Source organism: Tamandua tetradactyla, chromosome 14 (genome assembly GCF_023851605.1).
Source record: "Tamandua tetradactyla isolate mTamTet1 chromosome 14, mTamTet1.pri, whole genome shotgun sequence".
Classification (NCBI taxonomy): domain Eukaryota; kingdom Metazoa; phylum Chordata; class Mammalia; order Pilosa; family Myrmecophagidae; genus Tamandua; species Tamandua tetradactyla.
Window position 1 is genome coordinate 83,079,170 of NC_135340.1, and position 27,276 is coordinate 83,106,445.

The window sequence follows — 27,276 nt, forward strand, 5'->3', positions numbered from 1 at the left end:
GCTTTACTTCTCTGAGCATTGGCGTCTTCATCTATAAAATGGGGGTAATAATAGGAACCTACCCCCCATAAGAGTTTTAAGGACCAAGTGAGCCAGTTTATATAAAGAATCTGGTATAGAGTTAGCAGCCAGTCAATATTATTAGTTCTTATTATTATCATTATCTTTATATACTGTGGGCCCCAAGAAGGCAGGGCCTCTGTGCTGGCCACTGTCTGACACAGAGAAGGCACTTGGTAAAAACACTTGGTGAGTACATGAAGGATGAGATTTTAGAACTGTGAGGGATGGGCCCTTAAAGACCAGCCAGATCAGGGTTTCTCAACCTCAGCACCACTGACACCGAGGGCTGGTAATTCTTCGTTGTGTGCTCGTGGGTCATTAGCAGCGCCATGGCCTCTACCCACTAGAAGCCACTAGTACCATCTCCCAATCGTGACAACCAAAATGCCTCTAGACATCGACAAATGTCTCTTGGGAGGTAACCCTCCGCTTCCCATTGAGCACCACTGATCTAGTGAAATCTAATACCTTCATTGAAAAAAGAGGAAATTAAAGCCCAGAGGGGGAAAGTGACTTGTATGAAGTCACACAGCAGGTTAGTGGCAGAGCTGGGATGCAGCAGGTTAGAGGCCCGATTGTCACCCTGGTGCTCCTCCCACTTCACTCTTGCCTTTAACGGCTCATGGCCAGAGCACACCCCCCCGTACCCCCAGGTCCCCCCCACCAGGTCGTGTTCATGGGCTCAGTCCTAAACAGGCCAGATGCTGCGGATCTGCTCCTAGATCACGGCTGGATCACCTGATCTGGGAGGTGTAGAGGGGGAGCTGGCCATGAGAGAGACTGGGCAGGCAGTTGTGCAAGACCTGCCCTGGTGATGAGGCCTGGGGCACGACAGCCTGGCTGAAGGACAGAGCCAGTCGGCTCTAGCAATGCCCCTTACCCATGAGCCACTCATCAAGCTGGAGCACCTCCAAGCAGGAGCACCTACTCTAAGGAACACCTCCTCTAAGGAGCACCTCCAAGCAGGAGCCCCTACTCTAAGCCAGGCACTCAGTGGGCCAAGAGGCACCAGGGAGGGGCTGCATGCTTGGTTGCAGGTGCTCTGGGGTCAGACGGCCCAGACTGGGTCCTGCTCCTCACAGCCCCTTACCCCCTCTCCACACCAGCTTTGGCACTTACAACCTGGCAATGATGGTGGCATCTACTTAAAGGTCATAACAGTACAAGCATCCCTCACCATCCAAATCGATTTGGTCTTAAGTTCACACAGCCAGAGTTCAGAGAGGAAATCGGCATAGTGCGGGATTAATCCAAAAATTTCTATAAATCTTTTCTGCTTCTTAGTCTGGATAGAAGGTTCCCATACCAGCCAATGACAAGGGGGTCGCCGTGAGGATTGAATGAATAAACCGGCATTTACTGTACACTTGGTTGGGCATTTTACATATACGACTTCAGTGAACCTAGCAATGGCCCCATACAGAAGGTACCATCACCATCCCCATTTCACAGAAGAGGAACTGAGGCACACAGAGATCCTATGGCTTGCCCTCAGCTGGGACCGTGGTGAGGCAGGATGCGAACCAGTCTGTCTACCAAGCCTGGGCTCATAACCACCACAGGGAAAGCACTTAGCACAGCACCAGTATTGCTGCAATTATCATTGTCATTGTGGTATTAGCCTAGGCCATGAAAAGATCTGGCAATCCTGTCTTTAAGGCATTTAATATTTCCATGGGGGGAAAAACATGGAGGTAAAAAATTCTAATGTTCTAAGATGCGACTTGCCAACGCTTTTTTTCTGTAAAGGGCCAGATAATAAATACATTTGACTCTGCTGGCCAGAAGGTTCCTTTTGCAACTACTCAGCTCTGTCACTGTAGCACAAAAACAGCCAGGGACCATTCAGAAATGAATGAGCATGGCTGTGTTCCCACAAAGGTTTATTTACAAAAATAGGCAGTGGAAAAAACTTGGCCCATGGGCTATAGTTTGGTGACGCCTGTTCTAAGCACACTGCTTTAATTAGGCAGAGCGCTCTGGGCCCCTCGAGGCCTTTTCTCCAGTGGTCCGGGAGGGCAGTCAGGAAAGCCTAGAGTGCAAGTCACTCACCTGAGCTCTGAGCTCAGCAGTGGACAGCTCCTCCTGAGGGCCAACCTAGGTGCTGGCCTCTGCCTCTGGAGCCCCGAGGCTGCCCTCACAGGCGGCAGTGGCGTGGGTAGCTCAGTTTCGGTAAAAGTGCTCAGAGACTTCAGGGGCAGAAATGACCACCAGAGCCTGGGAAACGTGCTGGTCTCAGCCTCCCCTTCAGCTGGAGATGAGGTGAGCAGTGACGGGGTGGCCTTCCAAGACACATCTGGCCTGGATGTTTCCTGATGCACTGCCAAGTGTTTGTGACTGAACCTCAACTCCACCCAAGAGCCACCTTGCAGAAGCCATCTGGGTGGGGCCCGAACACCTGATGTGACAAGGCCCACATTGGCTGGAGAGGAAGAGCACTGACCCTGTGGGACTATCCCTGAGCAAGCAAGAATAGCATCTGACAATCTTTGGTTCAGAGGGTTTATAAGCCTGTATCCTATAAGAAGCGGGTCTGGTGTATGCGGTGGGAGTGGGGGGGTGCGGGGAGAGGGTTCGGTAGAATACCACTGATAAGTTAAATAGATTATTCTAGGCTAAGGCAGATGTCATCTTACGCAGACATCCTCTTTCAAATCAATCTGACCCATCACTTAGCAGCTGTGAGGCCTTGACAACTTCCCTTCTCAAAAAGTTCCCTGGTCTGCAGAATAAGAATAGCTTGCAAGGTTGTCAGAAGGATTAAATTGACACTAACATCTCGGAGTAGCCAGTCCAGAAACTGTCACCCAGTAGGTGCTTCATAAATGTTCCATCCCCTGACCTAAATTCTAGTTTAGTCAAGCAGTCACAGGAACCAGAGGTTAAAAGAAGATTCTGGGAAGAACATAAAATTGAGAGAAAACTAAGCTTTAGCTTGATCCCCCTGCCCCTATGAGCCAGGAAAAAACGGCTGTCATGTATTTCAGCTGTGGTTTATTTTGGTATAGCTCAGGGACCACTCCTCATGAGCATGGGCTAGGAGAGATGGACACTCTGCCCAAGGGCCACCTTGTAGAATTGTCCCCTCATTCCCTACCCTTGCCTCCTGCCCTGCACACAGTTCTGGCACAGCCCTTAGGATTTACTTGCATGTCTCCCTCCATCACACTCTATCTCCCTTGAGGGTAGAGACTGCATCTCATTGTCTGAGGCTCCCCAGCACCCAGCCTGGGGCCTGCTCTCTGATCGCCCACAGTGGCAACCTTTGAAGTCACTTGGGACAATCTGCTCCCAAGCTGCATGGAAAAGTCACTGCGCTTCTTGATTATCCCCTGAACCCTCTGGCTGGGACCCATGCTATCGAGAAAAGATGAGAGCAGAGAGCCAATGTGGAGAAGTCAGCCCTGCTAATCTCTGTTTGCTAAGCAAATTGTACCGATTTATGAAAGAGAGTTGTCCGTTTCGACAGCAGCCTGTGTAGTCCGTGCTCCCCGGAGAGGCCCCGGAGCTGCGTCGCTGCATCAGGGACCTGTGGTTTCCTGTGATCTGCATCATCCCGGGTGCCTGGTTCCCAGTCAGGGCTGTGACCCGGAGCCCAGAAGTGAGGGAAAACTTCAGTGATTTCCTTTGGCAAGAGCAACAGCCGGGGGTAGGGAAAAACATCCACGCCACTCGTCCTGCCGCCAATTATGAACAGAAAGCTGATTCCAAGTCCACGTCCCTCCCTGCCCTGTACTCTGTTGCTGATGAAGCAATATGTGTCATCTGCATTCCTCACTCTCCGAGAAGCAACTTTGCTCATTTGAGTAATTAATAGGACATAGGCGCCCGCCCACCCACAGCCAACATCTGACAGCATAACTGAGCGCAGCCAGCGGCCAGGCGCCGATCCCAGAGGGTCCCTCCCGGGGCCCTGCCCTGCTCACCCAGCTGGAAGGGACGGTGCCCTCTCTCACCTTTCCGCACGTGCCTTGCTCCTGGGCGCCCCTGCCTTAGAAGTCCTTGGGTTGTCACATGATCACATCCCTAGACTGAACGCGTGGCGGGAGCAGGAGTTTGCTTCTCCATTTATAAATCCTCACTGAGCAATCGTCCCCCACGCATAAAACGAATTTGCCCTGCTGAGTCAAAGGGACCACGGGTTAAGCTTTACCAACACGCCAGCCCCCTGTTCTTTGCACGGCTGTCTCTTTCTCATCTTTCAGGTTTGGGCTCAAATGTCCCCTCTTTGGGGGGGGCCTCCTCTGCCCACCCCGCCTCACTCATTCCGACCCATCGCTCTGCTTTATTTTCTCCATAGCATTTATCACTGTCTGAAATTACCGTATTTATGTGTGTGCATCTGAAATTACCATATTTATGTGTGTGCTTGTTAACTGTTTCCGGCATGGACAGTTAAGCTCCATGAGGCTAGGCGCTTTATCTGTCCTGCTTAGCTCCAGAGCCTAGAACAGGCTACACACGGTAGACAACCAACACAAACTTACTAAATAAGTGAAATGAATTCATGAGGGAGGGAGTGAAAGTGAATGAAGGAATGTAACTGGTGCTGTAAGGCAGCTTTCACTGAGCTTCTCTGTGCGCAGCCCTCAAGCTTTGCGGAGTTTGGACAACTTCTATCGTGAGCCCCTCGTGCAAGCTACAGAGCTAGGATCTGGGGGGTCCTCTGGCTCACCCCAGCAGCAGGACTAGGACCTCATCTTCCTGACTTGCTGTCTCCCCACTTCTCCCCACTGTCTCCGGGTCCTCTGTCTCTCTCCTTTGCCCTATCGGCTCTTTGATTTAAGGTGTCGACTTTTCTAGGGGAAGAGCAAATCCTTAATAAGAAATTGGCCAGGGCTGATGGATGGCGGAAAGTTGGCACCAGCTTCAAGGTTGGAGGGAGTTATTTTAAACGATTCAGATTTACTAGGAGGGGAGGGAGCCAGAGGAGGATTTAGAGGCTTGCCTCATGGCAAGACATGTGGCCGTGTCCCCGTGCACGGTCTCAGACAGTCACTTCCTGTGCTGTCCGCCCCCACCTCTGCCTCTGCAATACCCTGAGATAGATGGCGAGGGCTCCGGCATGAGGAATTTATTGGGAGCTGGCTAAATAAATTTAAAGTCTGGAATTTGAGCAAAACCTTGAGCCCTTTCTTCTCTGCTGGGACCACTATTGGAGGATAGGGGGAAAAGGGCCGTGGAGCGAAGCTGTCCCTGAGACGCCGGGCCCTTTTGTGGCCAGCAACCTATCTCCTATCTCCTGCAGCTTCTGGGAACCCAGCTCTTCTAGGCCCCCAGGATTAATTAGAACCCCCTCTCCACTCCATTTATCTCATCTCCTCCTGGGCAAGGCGGTCAAGGGAGCATTTAACTGCCTTACCCACAGCGCTCCAGTTTAGAGGCCCAAGCAGCCTTGTCTTCTCTTTCCATGCAGACCCAGAGCTTTCTCTCCTTTCCAGAGCCTCCAAGGAGGCTTCAAGGCCCAACACAGCCCTCACCTCCTTGAGGAAGATTCCTCAGGGAGACACATGCTCTGACCTTTGGGCCTCTCTTTGTGACATGAACATTTATCTGGTTTTTTTGTTTTTGTTTTTAATGACAGAGGTGAATGGGCAGCCTGTACCCTTGCTAAGTTCTAAATTTATGCTTGCAATACTCTCCCCACCCTACACCTCATCCTTGGCACTGTCAGACCCATGGTAGGTGATCAATAAAAACTTTTTTAACCAAAATTGTATCAGATGAACGTAAAGCTAACACAAACTAACACATTCCCCCCCATGAATTCGGGCGCTAGACAGGTGGACAAAGAGGTAAGAAAGACTTTTCTTTTGCATATGGGATATCTCAGGCAAACTGCAAAGTTTAGAGAAAATTGAAAATAGTGTATGCAGCAAACAACTTTTTCATATCTTAACATACTACATTTTTGTTTCAGAAGTTGTCATTTTAGAAGTAAAACCACACAATTGAGGCTCCTTGCATTCCCTTTCCTATCCCGTCCTTCTCCAACCATAAGCCTGACTTTAGTGTTTGTCATTTCCGTGCCCATTTTTATACTTTGGCTATATACGAATGCACCCATAAATAACATATTCATTATTATGCACGCTTTTAAACTTTATATGTACGTATTGTATGGTATGTATATACCCTTCTGCAACTTGCCTTTTTCGCCTCAATATTATGTATGAGATTCATCCGTGTAGATATCACAGCCGTAGTTCATTCATTTTAACTGCTGTGTAGATTCTTTGGCAAGAATACATTACAGTTTATCCATTTCCTTCTTGAGGGGCCTTTAGGCTACTTGCAGTTTTTCACCACTACGTACAGTGATGCAGGGTTGCTCATGTTTGACAGTTTCTCTGGAGCAGGGTTACCTTCACATTGTAACCCAGAAGCAAGTCATCAATATAATGGGTCACGACTACCATTTAAAAACTGAAGTAGAATAGATGGGAAAAAATGTCAGCGTGCACACATGTGTGTGCTCAGAGCCAATGTGAAATGTATTTCTGACTGTAGGCTGTGGTGGAAAAAATGTTTAAGAAACATGGTGTGGTGGTTTGAAGTTATGTGTCCCTCAGACAAACACGTTCTTAAATGCGATCCATTCCTGTGGGGCTGAGCCCATTGTACGTAGGTCCTCGTTGATGAGGTTACTTCTGGGAAGATGTGGCCAAAATGAATCAGGATGGGTCTTAATCCTATTACTGGGGTACTTTATAAGCAGAATGAAATTCAGACAGATGGAAAGCCACAGAGGGAGTAGCCAGAAGCGGAAATCAATGGAAACTGGAAGAGAAGGGAGAGGCCAGGGGAGGCCACCAGATGCATTGCCATGTGGCAGAAAAGAATAAAGGATTGCCAGCAGCCAGCCCCAGAAGGCTGCAGTCTTTGGGGGAGAAAGCATCACTTTGATGATACCTTGGAGTTTTCCTAGCCTCAAAACCGTCAGCCAATAAATTCCCATTGTTTAAGCCAATCCATTGCATGGTATTTGCTTGAGCAGCCAAGAAAACTAAAACATACGGTACTGTTGAGTCGGTACTACCTTCGGCTTTATTTAATATTGCCAAATTGCTCTCCCAAATAAATGGTACTGCACTTCACACTCTCATCAGCAGGATATGGCCCACATCCTTACTAACACTTGGTATTGTTACAAATCAATTTTCCCCAATCTGTTGGGTGTGATGTGGTGGTGTCTCACAATTTTAACTTGCATTTTCTTGATTACCAGGGAGGTGAGCATCTTTTCATATCCTTATTGCCCATCAAAATTTCCTGTTTCTGTGAAGTTTAGGTTCACCACCTTTGTCTGTGTTTGAATTAGATTGATCTTATTGATTCGTAGGATTTAAAAATATATATTCTAGATTAATCCTTTGCTGATTGTATATGCCGCCAATATCTTCTCCCTGTCTATGACTTCCCTTTTCACTTTGTTTAAGGCATCAAAGGGCCTTTGCCAGCTCTGACACCCTGATTTACAATGAGACAAGAGGGGACCCCAGACTCTGGGACAGGATGAAAACTTATGTCTTTCTGTATCCCCAGAGCCTTGAACATAGCGGGGCCCTAATAAATGTTTGGTGATCCTAATATAGCCACAAAATAATTCTATCAGGTTAGTCTAGCACAGAGTTGGGCTCTAGGAAGACTTAATGAATTGAGTCATGGTTTTGCTGCACTGCAAGAAAAATCCCAATGTCCAGGCAGGGAAGCGAGAAGGAAGATATTTTCACTGCCAACAGAGGTTTGGCTTTATGGAAGGATTTCCTACAGGATGCCTATGAAGTAGGAGATGATTTAATGCAGGATTAAACTTACGTCCAGTGTTCCAGGAAGCAAACTTAAAGTTTCCAACAGGAGGCCCCGAACCTCCTTGCCCTCTCACAGGCCAAGAAAAAGTAAATGCCTTATCCCAGGTCACACTGGCGGTGGCATTCAGGGTGGGGCTGGAACCTATGTCCCCTGATCTCTACCTGATGAAAGGTTAGGCCCCAGAATAGTGGATGTTTTGAAAGCAGCAGATCCCTAAGCTCTCAAATATAGGGGGACATACCGAACCACCTTTGGACTAGGTTTTTTCCAGCTCCAGGCCAAATTTACATGCATGTTCCTGGAATACACAAAGGAAGAGTGAGGAACAAATTTCCTATCAGGGAGGGCCTCTGATGAGGAAGAGGAAAAGAGCTTCCATGACTCTAAGGTTTGCTTGCCTAGGCTGAGAGCAACTTGAGACAGGGGCAGAGTTTTACAAATCTCCATATCCCCAAGCCTAGTATGGCATCCGGCACATAGAAGGGGCTGAAAAAATGTCTGTGGAATGAACAAATGAATGGGTAGATGGGTGAATGGATGCACAGATGGCTTGATGGATGCATAGATGGATAGATGAGTGAAAATGTATGAAGTGATGGGTGGGTGGACAGAGAGATCGATAGATTGATGCATAGTTGGACTAAAGTATGGATGGCTAAATTGACAGAGAGGAAGATGGATGATGCATGGATGGGTGGATAGATGCAGAGTTACACAGAAGGATGGAGGGCTGGATAGCTGAACTAAGGGATAGAAGGATGCATAGATGGATAGATTAATGGATGGAAGGAAGGAAGGAAAATGGAAGGATGGATGGGCAGAAGGAAAGATGGATGCTCCTCATCTGGAAGAAGCCTTAGGGAAGGAATGATATCAATAGAATCTCTCATACCTGAGAATCCTGTCTTGTTGCTAGAGCTGTTCATAAAAAATAACAAGTGACATAACTGTAAGAGATAATTGCTTCTAATTGGGCTGAATTACTCTCGCCATATAGTAGACGTATTTTTATAACTTTATTAATTATTCAATTTGAGGCCTATTATCCAGCCTGCCAGAATGGGCTTTCCTTATTATTGGGTGACAGATTTCCCGGTTCTGCTGCTACCCCTGCTGCTGTAGCATTCTTAAGCAGTGGTTGCCTGCTTTGGGGCCCCGCTGGGATCTGAGGAGTAGAGGTGGAGGGCAGGGCAGCCCGTGAAGGGAGGGCTGGGAGTCAGAGGAGTAGTAAGGCTGTAGCAGGTGCTCCACTTGGACATCCCATTATCCATCACACCTGCCTTCACCTGGTCTGGCCAGGGAACAATGAAGAAGGGTATCAGGCCAAGGCATGTCCAACCTGTCCTCTGGGGGTCACCCACTACCCAGATCCATTCACCAGCTCAAGGACAGCAGGCTGCCCCATCCAATCTACTTCCCACCCAATGCCAAGATGGCCCACTGTAGGTTCTTTGGTCTTCTCCAGTCATGGACAGAAGAAGAGCACAGTCCAGCTGACCCGGAGGGACTGGCCAGGGAGGGAAAGTCCTTCAGCATCTCCTTTCTTCCTACAGCCAAGCCCAGATTTGGCCACAGATTACTTGGGAGAAGAAAGAGTTAGATGGTTGCCCCATCGGGAAACAACACCAACTCAGTTGATCCAGAATGAGCCTTCAGAGGTTCAAGGAACAATAGCCAAGCTATTCAGCTGTTGTTGTAAGAGGGGCCACATCCTCTGGCCTGGTCACACTCCTTCCACCAGGAACCCTCTGCTTTGGCCACACTGACTTCCTCGCTGAACAGCCCTTTTGTTTAAGTGGGCCTGTCTGCCTGGAATGCCCTCTCTTCCCATACCTATTGGAACATAAAATCTCATCCTTCTCTGAGTTCTGGTTCGATTGCCTTGTTGGCATCGCTCCCATCTCTCCAGCTGGATGTGATCTCTGCTTCCTCTGAAGGACAAACCCCAACTCCTGGAAGCAGAGTTCACAGTCACCATCCGTGGGACATGCGTCTGGCCTCGCTGGATAGGTGAGAAGCTTTGGGAGATCGAGGGGCGTGATCTTTAATGTTCCAAAGCATCCATCCCAGGCTCCTGTTCATCCCCAGTCCTAGCACCAGGCTAGAGCATCATCAGGAGGAACAAAAGACATGATAGGATGGGACAGCAAAGCTATAGGATTCCACCTGATACTATGAGTGCCACCATGTGCCAAGTGCAGCCCGGAAGTGGGGGTTACAGACAAACGAGACCTGAGCGCTTCTATAGAGAAGGTCTCAGAGAATGGGGTTGAGAGGGAAGCAAACACATAATCCAACAGTAATCATCCAGGGTGGCGAGGACCACGCTAACCATCTGTCTCCAGTTCCAGGTCTGTGGGAGTCAGGAAGGCTTCACAGCAGAGGTGGCAGCTGAGCTAGGCTTTGAAGGCTCAAAACAAAGTGCCAGTGGCAAGAGGGGAAAGGGGGCGATGGGTTGGGACGATGGGAGATGAGGCCGAACTGTAGGCAGAATCAGATCTAGAGGGGCTTTGAGGACTTGATCAGGTTGCTGGGGGCCACTTCCCGGCAGGCAACTGGGAAGCAGGGAAATGACTTGGCCCAATATGCATGTTAGCAGCCTCCTCCCCATGCATGCAGAGGCTCGAGAGGGGGATGTTAACAAAAGCTGTGCGTGTGATCTTCTGAGATAGACTGTCTGGGTTCAAATTCTGGGTGTGCCACTTACAGACTGTATGTGCTTGGACCAGTTACTTAACCTTTCTGAACCTCAGTCTCCTCATCTAAAAGATAGGGGTAATAATAGTGACTCACAATAGGACAGGGCGCACAGTAAGTGCTGGATACATGTGAGAGTCAGAAGAGAGCCAAGCAGGAACAACGCGTCCCTCCCCTTCAACCTCAAATGCCACCTCCTTCCACAGCCCCAGATGCTGGTGGAAAGAGCACAGACCCGGGAGCAGCTGAGCCACCCTGACTAAACCTCCCCAGTCCCCGGCTCCCTCAGCAGCAAAGCAGGGGCCGCAGCGGGGTGAAATGAGCTCTTCACACATGGAATCTCCTGCTTGGCATCGTGCGGGAGGGGGACCCTGGGCTGACCTGAACCTGAATCTGGGTGGGGTGGTGGTGGTCCAGGTCTTGGAGAGACGAACCTGGCCTCACCAGGCCCTGCCAGTGCCCGGGGACAGTGGCCCACGCCCTCCCCTTCACCGCCAGAGCTCCGGGCAGTCCCCCAGGCAGCACAGCGGCACGCGGGGGGCCGGGGCGGAGCCACTGGTGATTCCCTTCCCGCAGGAGCGGGGTTTCCCGTGGAGAGCGCGCATGCGCCCGGCCCCGCTATGCAGGCCGCCTGGGGGGGGGGGGCGCCGCGTCCTTTCACGCCGCGTGGGGGGGATCGGGGTGGGGCTCGGGCTGCCGCCTGGCTCGCCGCCACAGGCTTGGTTCCTGCCACTCCGTTCCACCTGTGTCACGCTCCGGGCGGGCCCGCCCCCTTCCCGCTTCCCCCTGCCCCCTTCCCCTTGCCCCCTGCCCCCCGCCCCTCCCCCTCCCCTCCCCTCCCCCTCCCCCCTTCCCCCTGCCCCCTGCCCCTTTCTCCTGCTCCTCCCCCAGCTCCTGAGACTCCCCTGCATGGCGCTTATTTATTCATTTTGTTCTCCGGGAGCAGATGGCCAGAGCCGGAGGTCCAGGACGCGCCCCCTCACCCGTGCCGCTACAGGGGCGAAAATCGATTTTCAACACAGGTCACAAGTGCCAGGGCTCTGTCCTGCCTCGGCCCCGCTCAGACGGGACTGGTCCCAACGTCTCCCCTGGCCCGAGGCAGAGGGGCCGCACCCAGCCGTGTGGGGGAAGGGGTGGCACCCTGGGAGGCGGGGGGGGGGGGGGGGGGGGTCGGGGGGAGGAGGCAGCACACCCACCCAGCGTCCACCCACGGCCTGCCTGACGGGTGGGGTCCGGGGCGTCCCTGGGGGCAGCTGGGGGCCCTCAGCAGGCCTCCCTCCTTTCCTGCTGGGCTGCATCAGAGGCACAGAGGAAGTCCAGGGAAAGGATGGAGTTAGGGCCACCTGCTGCCTGCACCCCTGGTGCACCCCCCACAGGCTGCTCCCCCTTCACCCAGCCTCATCCTCATCCCAACAACGGTCTGGGCTCCCCTGAGGGCAGAGGAGCCCTCCCGCCAGCATCTGCTCCTCTCCTTCTCCAAAGCTCCTGGGAGACACCTATGGAAGAAAGAAACTCTGGAAGATCTCTCCAGTGGCTCCCAGGGCACAGCCAAGATGGGGGCGTCTCAAAAAAAAGAAGGAGGCGGGGGCTGGGAGAGGTGGACAGAGGCCAGCGGACCTGCTCCCCGTGCCCCGCAGGCCCGGCCGGGGCAGGGTGTCAGCTCTACGCATTTCTGACTCCTTGTAGGAAGCGGGTGCAGTCAGACAGCCCGGCTCTGACACCCCCCAGCTGTGGGTGCGTGGGCCAGCACTTAGCATCTCAGTTTCTTCATCTAAAATGGGGCTAATAGCATGCACCTAGTTGTGCCCCCCCCTCCCCCACACATGTTGTTTTTCTGAGCATTCCAGGCCCTTTCTCCCCCAAAACCCAGCACCTAGTTTCTCCCCTTACTGTCCCTTCTCTCTCCTCTCTGTACCGGTGTTCAGAAGTTCTCTGAGGGTGGCACTAGGCCTTCTTCCCAACTCCCTGCAGGGCTGCCCCTGAGAAGTGCTGTGTAAACATGCATTAAATAGAGCTTGAGGGACAGCAGCACGGAGCAGATGGGGCTGGCCCTGGCCATTGGACTGAATTCTTCTTTGTTCAAAATTAGAATTCCGGGGTGAGGAGCAGCGCCCCTGAAGCACAGACCCTGAAAAAGCACGTGTCACCATGTGCCCAGCTCCCTTCTGTCACCATCACCATGTCTGCACCCAGTGTGCGGCAGCGACACGAAGCCCGCTGTCGCGGGGAGGGCCCCGGGCAGGCCGGGCGGTGGCAGAAGGCGGCCCAGGCAGCACGCGGGGAACAGGCAGCCAGTGTAATTGCTTTGCGGTGATTCATGTGAAGTTGCTTTAACCTTGACAGCTGGCGCGGGGTAGAGAAAAAACCACCCAAGAGAGCCGTGGCCTCCCAGTTGTTGCAACACCTCCCAGGCCAGTGCCAGCCTCTACCTGGGCACTCCAGGGCTCACCGGGGGTCCACCTGGGGGGTGGTGAGGATATAACTCATGAGGCTGCGCCCACCCACACTATTCCCCTTCCCCACTCGGGAATGAAGAGAGAGAGAGAATTGCAGGACGGCCAGACATGGGGGCAGGGTGAGACGGTCCTGGATTTTGACTTCTTGGAAACAGCATCAGAGGATTTTACAGCTGGAATATCCACACTAACCTTCCCATTTTACAAATGAGGAAACTGAGGCTCACAGAGAGAAAAGACCTAGCCAAGCTTGCCCAGGTCGAGGTGGGACTGGAAGGTGGCTTTCCTGTGTGTTGTGGCACAAGCGTCCACCCCATTCGGAGGCAGCATGGAGCTGCTAAGAGAACACAAGTTCAGGGTTCTAATCCCAGATCTGCCTCTTATTAGCTGGATGAATCTATTGAGTTATGCCACTTCTTTGAGCTTTGATTTCCTCATTTGTAAAATGGAGATAACACAGCCAACCACTCCAGGCTGCTGGACTGATTAAATGAGATAATACATGTGAAGCTGGACTGATTAAATGAGATAATAAATCTGTACCTGGTAGGAACATGACTCCCCATTCTCCTTCCTCCTTAGGCACTAAGGCCCCCTCATCCTTTTCTCTCACCTCCCCTCTCCCCGCCTTCTACCACCCATCCTGCCTCTCCTTGTGCCATTGCTGGTAAGGAGCCTCAGAGTTCTGGCCCTTCCCAACAGACCTCTGTGGAAAGATCCACTTGCTTCCCTGACCGCCTCTATCTCCTTTCAGGCTCCCTTCACCTGCCCCCCAGGCCAGAAGCAGGAATCCCAGCCCACATCCTATACCTCAGCCTTGCCTCCTGGGTCCTGTGCCGCCAGGCTATGATGTCACCATGTTTGCCAGTGAGAAATGTGCCCAGGGCCCCTGAGATGGGGGACAGTTGCCTGATCTGTTTTCCAAGCCAGGCAGATGGCAAGGTTGAGTTTCTGAAAGTCTCTGATCCTCGGACCCTGGCCTGACCTGCAGCCGTGGGTCTGGCCTCTAGACCTGGACAGAGTTGTCTATAGACCAACTGGACTTGTTTGCCTCTGGCATAAGACCCGTCTGCCTCTTATAGTAGTCTAGCCCTGAACTTCTAGAGCAGTTTGAAGGAGAGAAAAACTTGGGCTTTACCTCTCTGGGCTTCGGTTGACCAATTTGTAAAATGAAAGGTGTAGGCCGCTTCCTGAGGTCCCTCCCAGCTCTTGATTCAATAGTTTAAAGTAAATCATGAGATTCCAGTGGCCAGAAATTAGGTTCCGGGCTTAACCACACTTCCTAGTACTCCATTATGAGACTATGCAAATTAACCCACAGCTTTACTGGGTCAGCTCTGAGCACTGTGGAAGGAAGCAGAGACCCTGGCAAAATCCAACGTGAGGTAGCATGAGCTGGGTCAGAATTCACATGCTGAGAAGTCCAGTCACAAAGAGTGGGATGCTGCAAAGAGCCTGACCTGCTGGGGGGAAGACAGAATCCCCAAGAATGCAAGATGGGGAAAGGACTTCAAGCCTTGATGCATCTCTAAGTTATCACTGGAAGCAGTTACCAGCTTGGAGGAAATAATTCTGGTAATGGTCTCCCTGTCTCTTCCACTGCTTCTCAACTCTCATGCCTAAAATAAGCTCTGCCCCAGGAAGGTCTGGTGATGTAGTCCCCAAAAAAGGCCCACTATAAGCTCAAATTATCACATTTTTGAGTTTTTTTCCCTACATAGATGCCAATTCTGCATTTAATTCTATAATAAACCTGTATTTGTCTTAATATAAGGAGAAAGTACCATCAGGTAGCTAATATGCCATTACATGGTGAGAAATTTTAACTCTGAGGCTTCAAGAATCTCTAGAAAATACATACTTTAGTTTGAGAAACATTGATTTAAAGAGTACTGGGCTAAAAACCCTAACCAAAACCATTCCAGCCAATCCTAAAGAACTCCTAGAGCAATATATAAGATTCTACAAAAAAAAAAAACCAAAAAAAAAAACTGTAACCCATACCAAACTCTGAAATCTGTTCTACAACTAAGTGTGGTGCTGTGCTTTGAAATTTATTGCTTTTTTGTATTTATGTTATTTTTCACAAAAAAGAAAAAAAAAAGTCAATTGTGATGATAAAAAAAATTTGTTCCTTCTAGCCTCCTATATTCTGGAGCAGCTAGAAGGAAAAATCTACAAAGGTTCCATGCACTAGGGTAACTTTCCAGAAACCTACAATCTCCAGATGGGTCCCAGGACCAGATAAGTCCTGAAACCCAGAGGGCCATCCTCTCCAGAACATCAGCTAGTTCCATCTCCCTGCCCCATATTATTGACAGCCTTTTCCAACATGAAAAGTTAGAATGGCCATAGCCCAAATACCCCTAAAGAGAAGGATAGAAAGATCAAAGGCAATGGTGGAGATAAACAGGGAAGTCAGGGTTTAACCAACTAATATGATTGCTGAATTATTAAATTGATATTTCTTTTAGTCTCCAGTATCTTAGAGCAGCTAGAAGTCAAAACCTAAAATTGTGGAACTGTAATCCATACCAAGCTCTGAAATCTGTTCTACAACTAATTGTGGTGCTGTGCCTTGAAATTTATTGCTTTTTTGTATTTATGTTATTTTTCACAAAAAAAGAAAAAAAAAAGTCGATTGTGATGATAAAAAAATATTTGTTCTCTCTAGCCTCCTATATTCTGGAGCAGCTAGAAGGAAAAATCTGAGAGGATGGTATGGTAGCCCATGACAAACTCTGGGATCTGTCCTGTAACTACTTGTTGAGTGCTTTGAAAACCATTGCTTTTTTCTTTCTTGGCTTTGTATATATGTTATATTATACAATTAAAAATAGTGAAAAAAAGAGTCCTGGGCTAGTTTGGGTGTGTGGGCATATTTCCAGGCTGGTAGGCGTTCTATCCTGATACTTGGTTCCTTACAGCCGAGTCGGCCAGGGGTCCCCACACACCACTCCAGATGAGAACCTTTTGCCTTGGTAGAAGCTACAGCTGGTGGTGGCCCCACCTGGTCGCTGCTGCTTTCATCTCTCAGGCCTGCTCTACACACCTGCCTTGTGCCTGGCAAATGGGGGGCCCTGCCAGACAGCAAGACGCTGGATACTGAGCTTTCACTGTCCTGCACTTTCTCCTACATTCCTGGATCACACCAGTGCATTGGACTCAAAGAATGTGGGAAAGGACGTGGGGAAATGGAGGGTTAGACTTCTCTCTCGTCCCTACCCCAGGCCTTCTGCGGAGACCTAAGACCAAAAGCAAAATGCCATTCTATTAGCCCAGAACCCAAACTGCAAAGCACCATAATAGGATGGGAGGCAGAGACCCAGCTCCCAAGAAATACAATAATGAAATAATACAATGAAAGCTTAAATTTCCAAGTTAATTGTTGGGTATCATTTATAAAAGTTAACAGGGCGTATTTAATTTAGGAATTGGCTCATGGTCTTCTCCTTACAGCTGAAACCTCATAAATGAAATATACTGGATCATTGCCCAGTGCGGAAATAAAAGTTATGAATAATGTTTCCATCTCAATCATTGTCAGTGCTTTAATATTCCTAATTACTTTAAAAAGCTAGATATTCAATAAAGGAAAACTTTTTTCTTTTTATCTCCACTTGTGAGATTAGTGCAATTTAATAAGAGTCACTCTGTCGTCTTTGTTCAGTGTAAACTGACATTTCATCCTTTTACTCTTCATCATTATATGGGATAGAGGTTTATGACCAAGCATGCAACCACTCCATCTCCCTGTATTTCCATCTGACATCTCAGATTTACTTACAATAGCTGATGTGTCTGCCCACCAGGCAAATTAGCATCACCCCACTTCTTTTATGGAGTAGAAAGAAATTAGTCTAGGCCTCAAAGAAATTAGGCTATGGGATAACAAGTCTGTAAAAGAATGAAAAGTTTCCTCCCTGCCCATGCCCCTGGTTTTGTCCCTTTTGTGACTACAGAAGCCGTAAATCCCAGGGAGCCACAGCGGGCAGGGCAGGGGCGGGCAGTGGGTCGATTGATCTTTAAAGCCTTCCTGCCGCTTCCAGGAATTTATCCTAAGAAGACATCAGGACAGGCAAGCAAAAGATGTTTTGCATAAGAATCACTGCAGCATTCTTACATACCCACAGTCCCTCATCAAGCCCAAGCCCCCAAATCTCTAAAAAGTCAGATGTTCTTTTTTAAGTTTAGCACCAAATTCATTTAGAGGTAAAATCTGCGCAGAAGTGATTTGAAGTGACGTATTCTCTTTACGTCACCAGGTGTGAAAAGTCATTTGCTACTTCATAAATGTTACTATGTTTGATCCCAGGCTGCTGCCCAGACCCCGCTGGGAATATATAACATCTATGATAAAAGAAGGGCACTACACGCTTTCTAAACTTGGAAAAATCCTAAATTCTGAAACCCAGCAGCCCTGAAGGATCTTGGACAAAGGATGGTGGATCTATAATAGTGAAAAATTGGAAACAACTTAAATGCCCATCAATGAGAGACTGATTAAATACGTTTGGTAATCCATACACTGAAATTCTCTAAGGCCATTAAAAATTAAAATGGAGATTCATGTTTATTGACTAGGAAATGAGCCCATGACACAAAGCTGGAAAACGCAGGTTACAGAATAGTAGTTTGCTTTAAATTAGAGAAGTTGTTCCTGGATCTATCTCTATGTACAAATGTATACAGAAATCAGAGAGGGCAAGCACCATATGCCAACAGTGGTTATTTCTGAGCATGCAGTTGTTGTGTGTGTGTGTGTGTGTGTGTGTGGTGTTTAACCTTTCTGTCCCTATTTTGGTGCACTTTGAATTTTCTTTTTAACATGGACAGGTATAATTTTAGAATCAGAAAAAACACAAAAATCTGTTTCAATTAAATAAAAATTAATTCTTCCCTGCAAGGGTGTTGCTTTTTGTGTGTGTGTGTGCATGCTGTATGTGGGGGTCACATTTCATTCTTTTACCATGTGAATATCTCGTTTTTGCAGCACCATGTGTTGAATTTTTATTTGTTTTTGTTGGTTGGTTGGTTGGTTTTGGGGGGGGAGGAGGTGAAGTGCATGGGTCCGGAATCAAACCCAGGTCTCCTTCATGGCAGGCGAGAATTCTACCACTGAACTACCCTCGCACCTCCAAGGGTGTTGCATTTTAAGACACGTAACTGGAAAGACCCCAGTCAGAACTCTCCAGAGACGCATGCTGCACTGACCAGGACACTTACCCCCTCCCCCAGAGGACACCCAGGCAGCAGCCATTGGATGGCACACTAGCACCCAGGTGCAAACTGCTTGGAGCAAACCTGGTTATGAATCATTTCTCTTAACTCCATGACAATATCTCAGGTCCACATCTTTTATGCAGATTCCTCCCTCCCTTTGGGCAGCCCTGTTTTCTGATTAAAAGCCTATCTCAAGCTGAGGTTGAGCATCCGGAAGGAAAAAGAATATTGTAATTATAAATTCAGGCTTAGGATACAAGTTTTGGCCTGATAATCCTAATTTCACCATTTCCTAGCTGTGCAGCTATAGGAAGTTCTTTTTTGTTCCCCCCCCCCCCCCCCCCCGCACACAACTTCCCCTATTATTAACACTTCACATTATGATGTGATTATTACATTTTTTACAATTAATATACTGATCTCGATATATTATTATCAGTGAAAGTTCACAGTTTATTCATATTTCCTTAGTTTTTACCTAATGTTCCTTTTCATTTCCAGAATCCCATCCAGGATATTACATTACATTTAGTTGTCTTATCTCCTTAGACTCACCCTTCCTTCCTCCCTCCTTCCCCTCCTTTCCTTTCTCTTCCCTCATTTTCTACAAATGAATATTCCCCTTCTCCTCATTACCTAATAACCTCTGACCTACTTTCAGCCTCTTTTGCCTCTTCAAACTTACTATTTCTAGTCATCTAAGTGACATCATACATTTTTGCCTTTATGTTTCTTGCTTCTTTCGCTGAGCACATGTTCGATGTCCTTCCATGTTACAGCTTGTCTCACAGCTCCATTCTTTCTTCTGGCTGAATGATCTTCTATTGCATATATGAACCCATGTTGTTTATCCATTCATTTTTTGACAGATACATAGGCTGTTTCCACCTCTGGCTATCGTGAATAAGGCTGATATAAACAATGGTGTGTGTGTATGTTTGAGACCCTAGTTTCACACTCTTTGGTTATATACCTAGAAAGGGAATTGCCTGGTCATAAGGTCATTCTATGTTTAACTTTTTGAGGAATTGCTGTATTGCTTTCGACAGTGATATACCATTTTACATTCCCTATAAGAAGTTCTTTAATCTTTCTATGCTTCAAACTTTCTCATCCATAAAATGGGGCTAATAATAGTAATTCCCACACCAAGGAATTGTTGTGAAGATTAAATGAAATGATAACTAAAGTGCTTAGTGCACAGGAAATACTCAGTGAATAGTATAGTAGCTATCTTCGTTTTTTATTCTTCCACACTGGTCAGACCAAGTCTGCAGTTGTGTGATCAGATCTGGGAGTGATGAACTATGAGGAATAAAGACACATCCAAGGGAGAGAAACTAGATAGGGGAGGCAATCCAGACCACATCATGTGAAAAACAAACAAATTTGGAGAAGAAAAGCCAGGGTAGGGAAGGGATCCCTGTCTTCTAATACCCAAAGAGCTGACCCTGGAAGGAAGCTCTACTTTCTTCTATGTGGCCTCAATGGCTATTATCAGCTGCTCTGAGATGACCATCTTCGTACACAAAATCTGTGCCCTTGCCCAGTGAACTCCTTGGGAGAAATCCCAGATATGGCAAAGATCAGTCATCCTGCCCTGGTCTTTATCATGAGTGAGAACCAACTGGTAGAAGCTACAGACAGGTTTCCAAGAGTCAGAGTTGGCCCAAAGCAGAATGAATGTACTTCCCCAGGAAACAGTGAGTTCCTTGTCACTGAAGAAATTCAGGCAGGTTTGGAAAGTTCTTGGCAGGCCATCCAAGCATGCAGCCATGTGAATGATCTTAAGAACAAGAGTCTTTGAGTCTTCTTTCAGTGTTGCTGTCCCTCAAAACAGGGCTGGAACTCTTCTTTTAGGACCTCCCTTGGGTTCAGTGGTACATGCCTTGGACCAGCTCCTAACGTGGTGGCTCTTCAACCCCCAAGAGTCTATGTAATTTGAGGAAACACCTTCTCGTTGTTTGGTACCAAGTTTGGTGCCTGTACCAGGGATGCAATTAAGCAGTCTGGTTTTATACTGTAAAGTACAAGGCTATTTCCCTTTGTGCTTGGTAAACTCACTCCAGGGGCAAGACCTACTCTAAGCTGCCTAGTGCTGGTCATCAAGTTCTGCCTTTATTCCATCTCTTCCTCTATACTAGAAACGCTGAGAAGACAAGGACCGTGTCTGAAGATCCTTCAGGGCCTGCCCCACTGCCAGAGCAGACCTGAGCATACAGTAGGCACTAAATATACTTGCACTGACAAGTGATTTGTAGGCAATCAGGGCCCCTGGAACTTGGGCTGCAGTTTGATCTCCAACAGGCCGCCCTTGGCACTATAACCTGGAAGTAGCAAGCAGACCTGTCCCAGCAGGATTCCCCTAATGGGGTGAGATATTTCTTCACCAAAGATTCATTGAAAACAAAGCTACACACAAAAAACACAGACAAGGGGAAAAATAGCCCCCAATCATTTCATCCACTGTGTTTCCCATATTTCAAGCCAACTGAAGACTGGTTTAACACTTTCCTTTTATTCATGTGTCCCTTGGGTTTATTTTATGTTGTCTGGATGAGGCCATGCCCTTGTTTCTCAGCTGCGGCCCACCTCAAAGAAGTGGAACAGGTGGAGAGACGAGGCCACTATGGCCACCGGAGGTCACAATGCATTGGAGAGAGTCTCTTGGGTACCCCCAAAGATCCTGGATTCCCCATGCCAAAATAAACACCCAGGATGAAAACAAAACCTCACGCTGGCCTTGCTTTGACCAGTGCATTCTCATTCTCCAGGTGGAAAAAAAGGATCATAGCTAGATGTTTCCACGACAGAGAGAGAGTAGGGAAGAGCCAAAGTCCCAAATTGGAGCAATGTGGACCCAACGTGCCCCTCTCCAACTTGTCATGACCACTGTGGTCGCTGTGGGGTAGGGGACAGGAAAACCCCAGTGTTATTTATCCAAGTCATCATTAAAAGACAGTCAAAGCAGGAAGAAATTTAGGCTTTGACACTAATGAAAGCCTCTCTGACAATTAAAAACCATCCATTGATCTTAAGTAACCATAGATTGAAAAATGTGCCAATGGAGAGGGCGTTATCTGCAAGCATTCACAGGAGCCAGAGGGGAAGGTTTGCCTTCAGCCGGGCTCTTGGAAGAGAATTCCCCAAGCAGCTGCCAGGCATACCTGCTCTCTTGGTGGATCCAGCCCCACAGTAGAGACACACTGCATGCTGCTTTGGGTCACTGGGTCAGCCCCAAGAGACTCTGCCTTGCTTGGAGGGCTGGCACTTTGTGCTCCCCAAGCTTTCCCTGGAGAAACTGAACTTTCTACCCCTAGGGATGTAAGAACACAGTGACCCCCACGAGTGTTCTACCTGTGGTAGGAGACAGGACATCGTGGGGCCCATCAATCCCACGAACCCAGTCCCCCTGAGCTCTGTGGGCACCCACAACACGGAGCCTTTGGACCAGCAAAGCCAAGGACCAAGCTCAGACCACAGTGGCCCCCTGGGTCTGCACCCCTGGGTGGCATCTCAATTACCCTTCGGCCCTCAAAGACCCTAACTAGAGATGTTCCATCAAAAGTCAAGAGTTGTACAGAAAACCCCACGTTCTGCACAATGGCCCCTCTAGACTCCCACAAACCAGGACCCCCACAGTCCCGAGGGCCCTCCACCCCACAAGCACCACGACGTGTTAAGCTGCAGGTATCCCTCCTCCCCAGTGCCCGCGTCCTCCTGGGCAGCCCACCGGGAGACGCCCCAGCCCAAGAAGAACGGGGCATGCGCTCGCTACCGCCTCCTCCCCAGCCAGAGCCCGGGGGCCGCCCGCACCCGCAGACCCGAGACTCACCGCTGGAGCAGTCGGGGCCTCCCCAGCCGGGCTCACAGTGGCAGGTGTCCGGGGAGACGCAGCGGCCGTGCACACACTCCTCCGTACACAGGGCTGCAGGGGGCGGGCAGAGAGGGAGGAAGAACCGAGCGGTGAAAACCAGCCTCCTGGTTGAGGCGTCCGCACCGCAGTGTTCGCAATGCACCGCTGGCTTTGGGCAGAATCGAGCTCCTTCTGAACTGAGCCATTTCATTCACTCCAAAACGGATCCGACGAGAGCATGTGTCATCCCAGTTCCTAAAACGAAACCCAGCCCGAGAAATGCAGCACTTCTTTTCAGTGGCTTTTCAAGAAGATTTCACCCAATCTTTAACTCGTGGAAAACTTCTACAAACCCCAGGCCCTGAATCCACGCTCCTGCTCTCACCCCCTCAGCTCAGGAAATGACCCTTCTCATCCATCTTTTACTTTCTCCAATGTCTCTCTGCAGAGACCTCAAGATTTATCAGGTTGCCTGAAAGGGACAGGCTCCACTCACACAACACGTCCCCCCCCCCACCCCCCAATTCTCCTCTCCTTCCCAAATGTCCCTATTTTGGGGCTCTCAAATGTCAGCAAATCTGCAAAGTATACAAATGCTGGGGAAAAGCAACAGCTAATTATAAGAAAGTAATTAAGAGAGACATCCACGATGATGATAATTGTAATTAGAAAGTGCCTGGCAATTTCTTATCGTGCAGTCAAATGCTACAGTCTCCTGAGTTGGGAGGCAACAGTGGGGAAGTTTCCGTCAACTGCTGCAGCTCTGAGAGGGTTTACTGGCAGCCGTTTAAGAAAGGGAGGTTATTTCTCTCCTCCCTTTAATAGAATCCACATTTTCTCAAGGTCATCTTTTGCTCCTGAAAGAGCTTCCTTACCATCTAATTCACCAGTGGAGGATTATGGAACACCCCATCTGCTACCCCCACCAATTTTGAAAGCTCAGGAAATCAGCAGCTCTCATCAACCTGTCAATTTCTTAGAAGGGATCTAAGTGAAGTGCCATTTACTGACCAGCAGTTAGAGACCTCCCCTGTGCCTGGAACTGAGGGCCTGGGCTGAGGGAGCAGGTGGCCCCTGGGGGAGAGGGGGTGTCAAGGTCCTGCCACAGGGCCCCACCCTGCCACACATCAACTGCCCAGCCACTGCCCGACTGCCCGCCGCGAGGGCACTGCCAGGCTGGACAACGAGGCCCCCTTCTGTGCTGGCGTGGGGGCCTCCCGAGCTTAGGAGCTGGCCCTGTGGCTGGTCCTCAGCTTCGCCCAGGCTTGGAGGCAGTTTCACACAGGCAGACCCCAGAAGGGCCATTTCAGGACCCTCTCCAGTCAGTGGGTTTGAAATCAGGCTGTGCTTTGCAAGCCTGGTGTGCCTGGGGACTCCTGCACCCGAGCTCTTCTCGTTTGTCCAGGTGGCTTTTGGGGAAGGTTCTGGTTTATGCTGAAGGGTTCAAGCAACATCCCCTTTAGAGCCCCAGGGAGGGCTGGCCCCTGACTGTGGTGACCAGCTCCACTTCCAGCCACAGTGAACTGCTCACCTGGCTGCTAGCAAGATCCCAACAGGTCAGTTCTGCCGCCTGGCTCCCCCTCCTGCCACTAGACCCAACAAGGTCAGATGGGTCCATGTCCCCCAGTACACACTGGATACCAGGTGTCCCTCCCCGGGCTCCCCACTGGAGGCCTGCCCCTCAGGCCCAGGGCACAGCAGTCCTGGCCTCAGCGCCCGCAACCCCCAGACTCCCCCCACATAGGCTGAGGACTCGGCACGTTCTGCAGCCGGGCCCATCTGAGTTACAGGAGACCCCTCTTGTCAGCTTGTCAGATCCGCTCAGTGACACTTCCAGCTGTTCACTGACTGCAGAGAGCAAAACCCTGACCCCTGGGATTTCTGCAGAGGGTGGTGAGAATGGTAGTGAATCCTGAACCTGCCAAGTATTGAGAGACCTCAGAGCAAAATCACATCTAACCGCTGATGCGCAGGGAAACTGAGGTCCGGGCCCCGAGACCGCTGAGTCAGTGTGTGGCCGCTCAGCCAGGGTCGACGCTGCTCAGGGCTGTGGCCTCTGAAGCTGGAAGGAGGTGAGGGGGGCCTAGAACTGCACCCAGGTGGCTCAGGGGCTGGAGGCCCAATCCAGGGGACCAGCATGGGGGAACCGAGAAGGTTGGTGGGGGCTGGAGAAAGAAGGCCAGAGAAGCTGTTCCGACGCAGGGAATGCCCTACGGGGTTGGGGTGGGCAGGGACCCCAGGGCTCGAAGAGGGGGGAGGGAGGGAAATCTGGGAAGGAATATCGCCCAGTGCCCCACGCCCCCCTCCCTTCTTTCCCACCCTTTGGAAAGCACCCAAGCTGGTGCCTCCCTCCTGCACCCTCTCCTCAGCTGGGGGGGGGGTGGCAGGGCCTTTGGGTGCTCTGAGCAAGCTCTGTGCTCCTCTCCTCTAGGTCCCTCTCCTGAGTCCCTGGAACCCGCAGGATGGTCTACTGAGCACCAAACGCCCCCAGACTGCAGATTCGAAGCCCTGGTCAGTCCCGTGCCCAACACATCCGCCCCCAGTGACCCTAAAGCAGGGGACAGCCATCCCACAGAGCCCAGGCCCCACTCCACAGGTGCCCTTCCAGACCCCGTGGGCTCCCTCCTCTCCCATCCTCCGGTTTATGCCTGGGCTATTTGCTGGTCAAACCTCAATCCATTCATATTTCATAGGTGTTATTTAGACAGTGTTGTTTGAGGCATAAAATATTGACAGCAAACACCCCAGGCTGGGATTACCATGTTTGGCAATCTGGTGAGGAGGGGCGGGGTGCTACGGGAAGACAAGGGAGACCTGTGACCTTTCTTGGGGCTGGGGTGGCTGAGTCCTTCCTCAGGACCCACGTGGGGTCCAAGCAGGCAGCTCCCCTGCAGAGGCTAAGGCTGCCTCTAGAGCTGGCCTCCCCCTTTGCTGACTCCTACAATAAGTGGCCGGCATTCCATCGAGTCCCTCTGCATAGCCATCAGCTGTTGCAGGCAAGGAGCTGGATGTCAGCTCATAGGATCGGCTGTGTGACGGGAGTGGGCCCCTTCCCCTCTCTGGGCCTCCTTGAGAAATGTGGGCAAACGCTCTCTCAAGTCCTCCCCACTTCCACTGCCATCCTGCCTCTGTCTTCTGAAACCCTGGGGTACTAGAAGCATTTGCAGCCACAAGCAGTTAAGCTCATCTGTTAAAAGCATGGACAACATCTAGAACACTGGGTCTGGGTCCAGCAATGCCACTGACCTGGAGACCCCGGGCAAGTCCCTAGCATCTCTGTATGTCAGCCCCGTCTGTTCAGCACAGACCCACGTGCTGTGTGAGGATTGTGCGAGTTGACAGAGAACTCTGAGCAGGGTCTGCAGTGCAGTGAGTGCATGAGCTTTGCCACTGTTAGCGGTTCGGGCAGCTCAGCTAGAGTCTAGCTGCCACCCCCCTCCCAGGGATGGGTCTTTGAAATGCACCCCCTCTCCCACCCTGCCCCCAGTTCATGCATGCAGGTCTCCCTGGACCTGCTGGCAAGGTGAGCACCCAAATTTAAATTCTAGATCTGCCAATTATTACAGGACCAGAGGCAGATTACTTAATCCTCCATGCCTCAGTTTCTTCATCAGTAAAGTGGGGATAATAGTGTTACCTACTTCATAGGGTTATTGCAAAGATGAAATGGAATAATACAAGTACTCAGAACAATGTCAGACACATTGTAACTGCTCTGTAAGTATGCACTGTTATTATTTCACAAATACACACACATTCATATACTCACACACACGCACACGCACACTCTGGGCCCAGGACAGCTATCAGCTGCTATCATTTACAGCTGCCTCCTATGCGCTACCATTTTCTGAGCACCTACTATGTGCCAGGCCTTGGGACTTTTAAACATGCTGCCTCAACCTCCGTCTCAGGCTAGCCCTGCCTGCCTTGAGGGAGTTAGCTATGTGGCACCTGGGGGACAGACGCTGCTTCCTACTCAGCTTTTTAAAGCCCTCATGATGGCTGGTACACAGTAGATGCTCAATGTCTGTGCATCCCACACTAACCTGCTTGGGAGACAGCACCAAAGGGGAAGGTATGTTTGTCTTCATCAAGCTCAGTCTCAGCTGTCACAGAGAAGTCGCCCTGCACTCTGTCCATTGGCTCAGGCCATTTCTGGCCCTGTGGGACTAGGGCAGCTGGGGGGAGGCACAGGGGTTGGTGGTATGGGGTTGTAGAAAGAGCCTGCCAAGGGGTGTGAGGAGACCTGCATTTGCATCTACTGGTATCAGTCTGAGTGATACCGGTCAACTCACTTCCTCTGCTGGGCGCACGGTTCCACCTAGAAATTGAGATTATACCAGATGAGGCCTAAGGTCCCATGCAGCTAAGAATCAGCAGAAACTGTAATCCCCCCTTCCCCTCCAGGGCTCACCTGAATTGCTGCCTTTGCCCTGGGTGCCCCCTGCAGCTCCGAAACCCCACCCCCTCCTGTGGCCTAGTAGACCTTGACTCCTGACATCAGAAGAACCCCTGGCTCCTTTCCTCCATTCCCTGGGGATCAGCACTGGATAGGGAGCCAGGAGACCTGAGTGCGAGTCCAGCCTCTGGGTCACTTGACATGGGACTCCAGGCAGGTTGGTTCCCCCCTCTGGACCTTAGTTTCTTTTGTCTACTCAGAAGGCATTAGAACACACCATCCTCAAGGCTGCTTCCAGCCGACGGTCTCTGATGCGTCTCCTTGGAACTAGGGCTGCTCAGGCTCCACCCCAGCACCTTACAGCAGCCAGATAACACTCCTGCTGGGCTCCCCAGCCCTGGGAGACCAAGGCCAGGCCTAACCCCATCATCCTGCTCCACTCAGCGCCAGGAGGGGCGCGGTTCCCGCAGCCTCCCCAGTTTGCACACTGTGGACGCTGGAATATTTCCCTGAAATTCCCCCTGCCCAGCCCACCACACAGACCCTCGGCTTCCTCTGGGTGCTGGCACACCATGTGGGGGTGCCCATTTGGGGTACACATGGAGCTCACCCGGCCTCCTGCCATTTTCGATTTTCGCATGGGTTCGTCTGGCCTCCCACGCTAGACTGTGACTCCCTGAAGGTCAATCCAAGGTCTTAGATATCCCCGTATCTCCCCATGGGCCGCTCATTACACATGCTCCACACGTGGCCCTCCGTGCTGTGTC

At 50.2% G+C, this 27,276-nt stretch overlaps 1 protein-coding gene across 5 annotated transcripts in view; it reads right to left on the bottom strand.

Annotated features, from left to right (window-relative positions):
* The window catches only part of MEGF11 (multiple EGF like domains 11), a 239,853-nt gene that overhangs the window by 176,474 nt on the left and 36,103 nt on the right, over positions 1-27,276 (bottom strand). For all 5 annotated transcript variants that reach the window (XM_077128271.1, XM_077128270.1, XM_077128269.1 and 2 more), the window contains exon 4: positions 22,087-22,179. In XM_077128271.1, the coding sequence (XP_076984386.1) occupies positions 22,087-22,179 (93 nt within the window). The remainder of the gene's footprint in view (positions 1-22,086; positions 22,180-27,276) is intronic.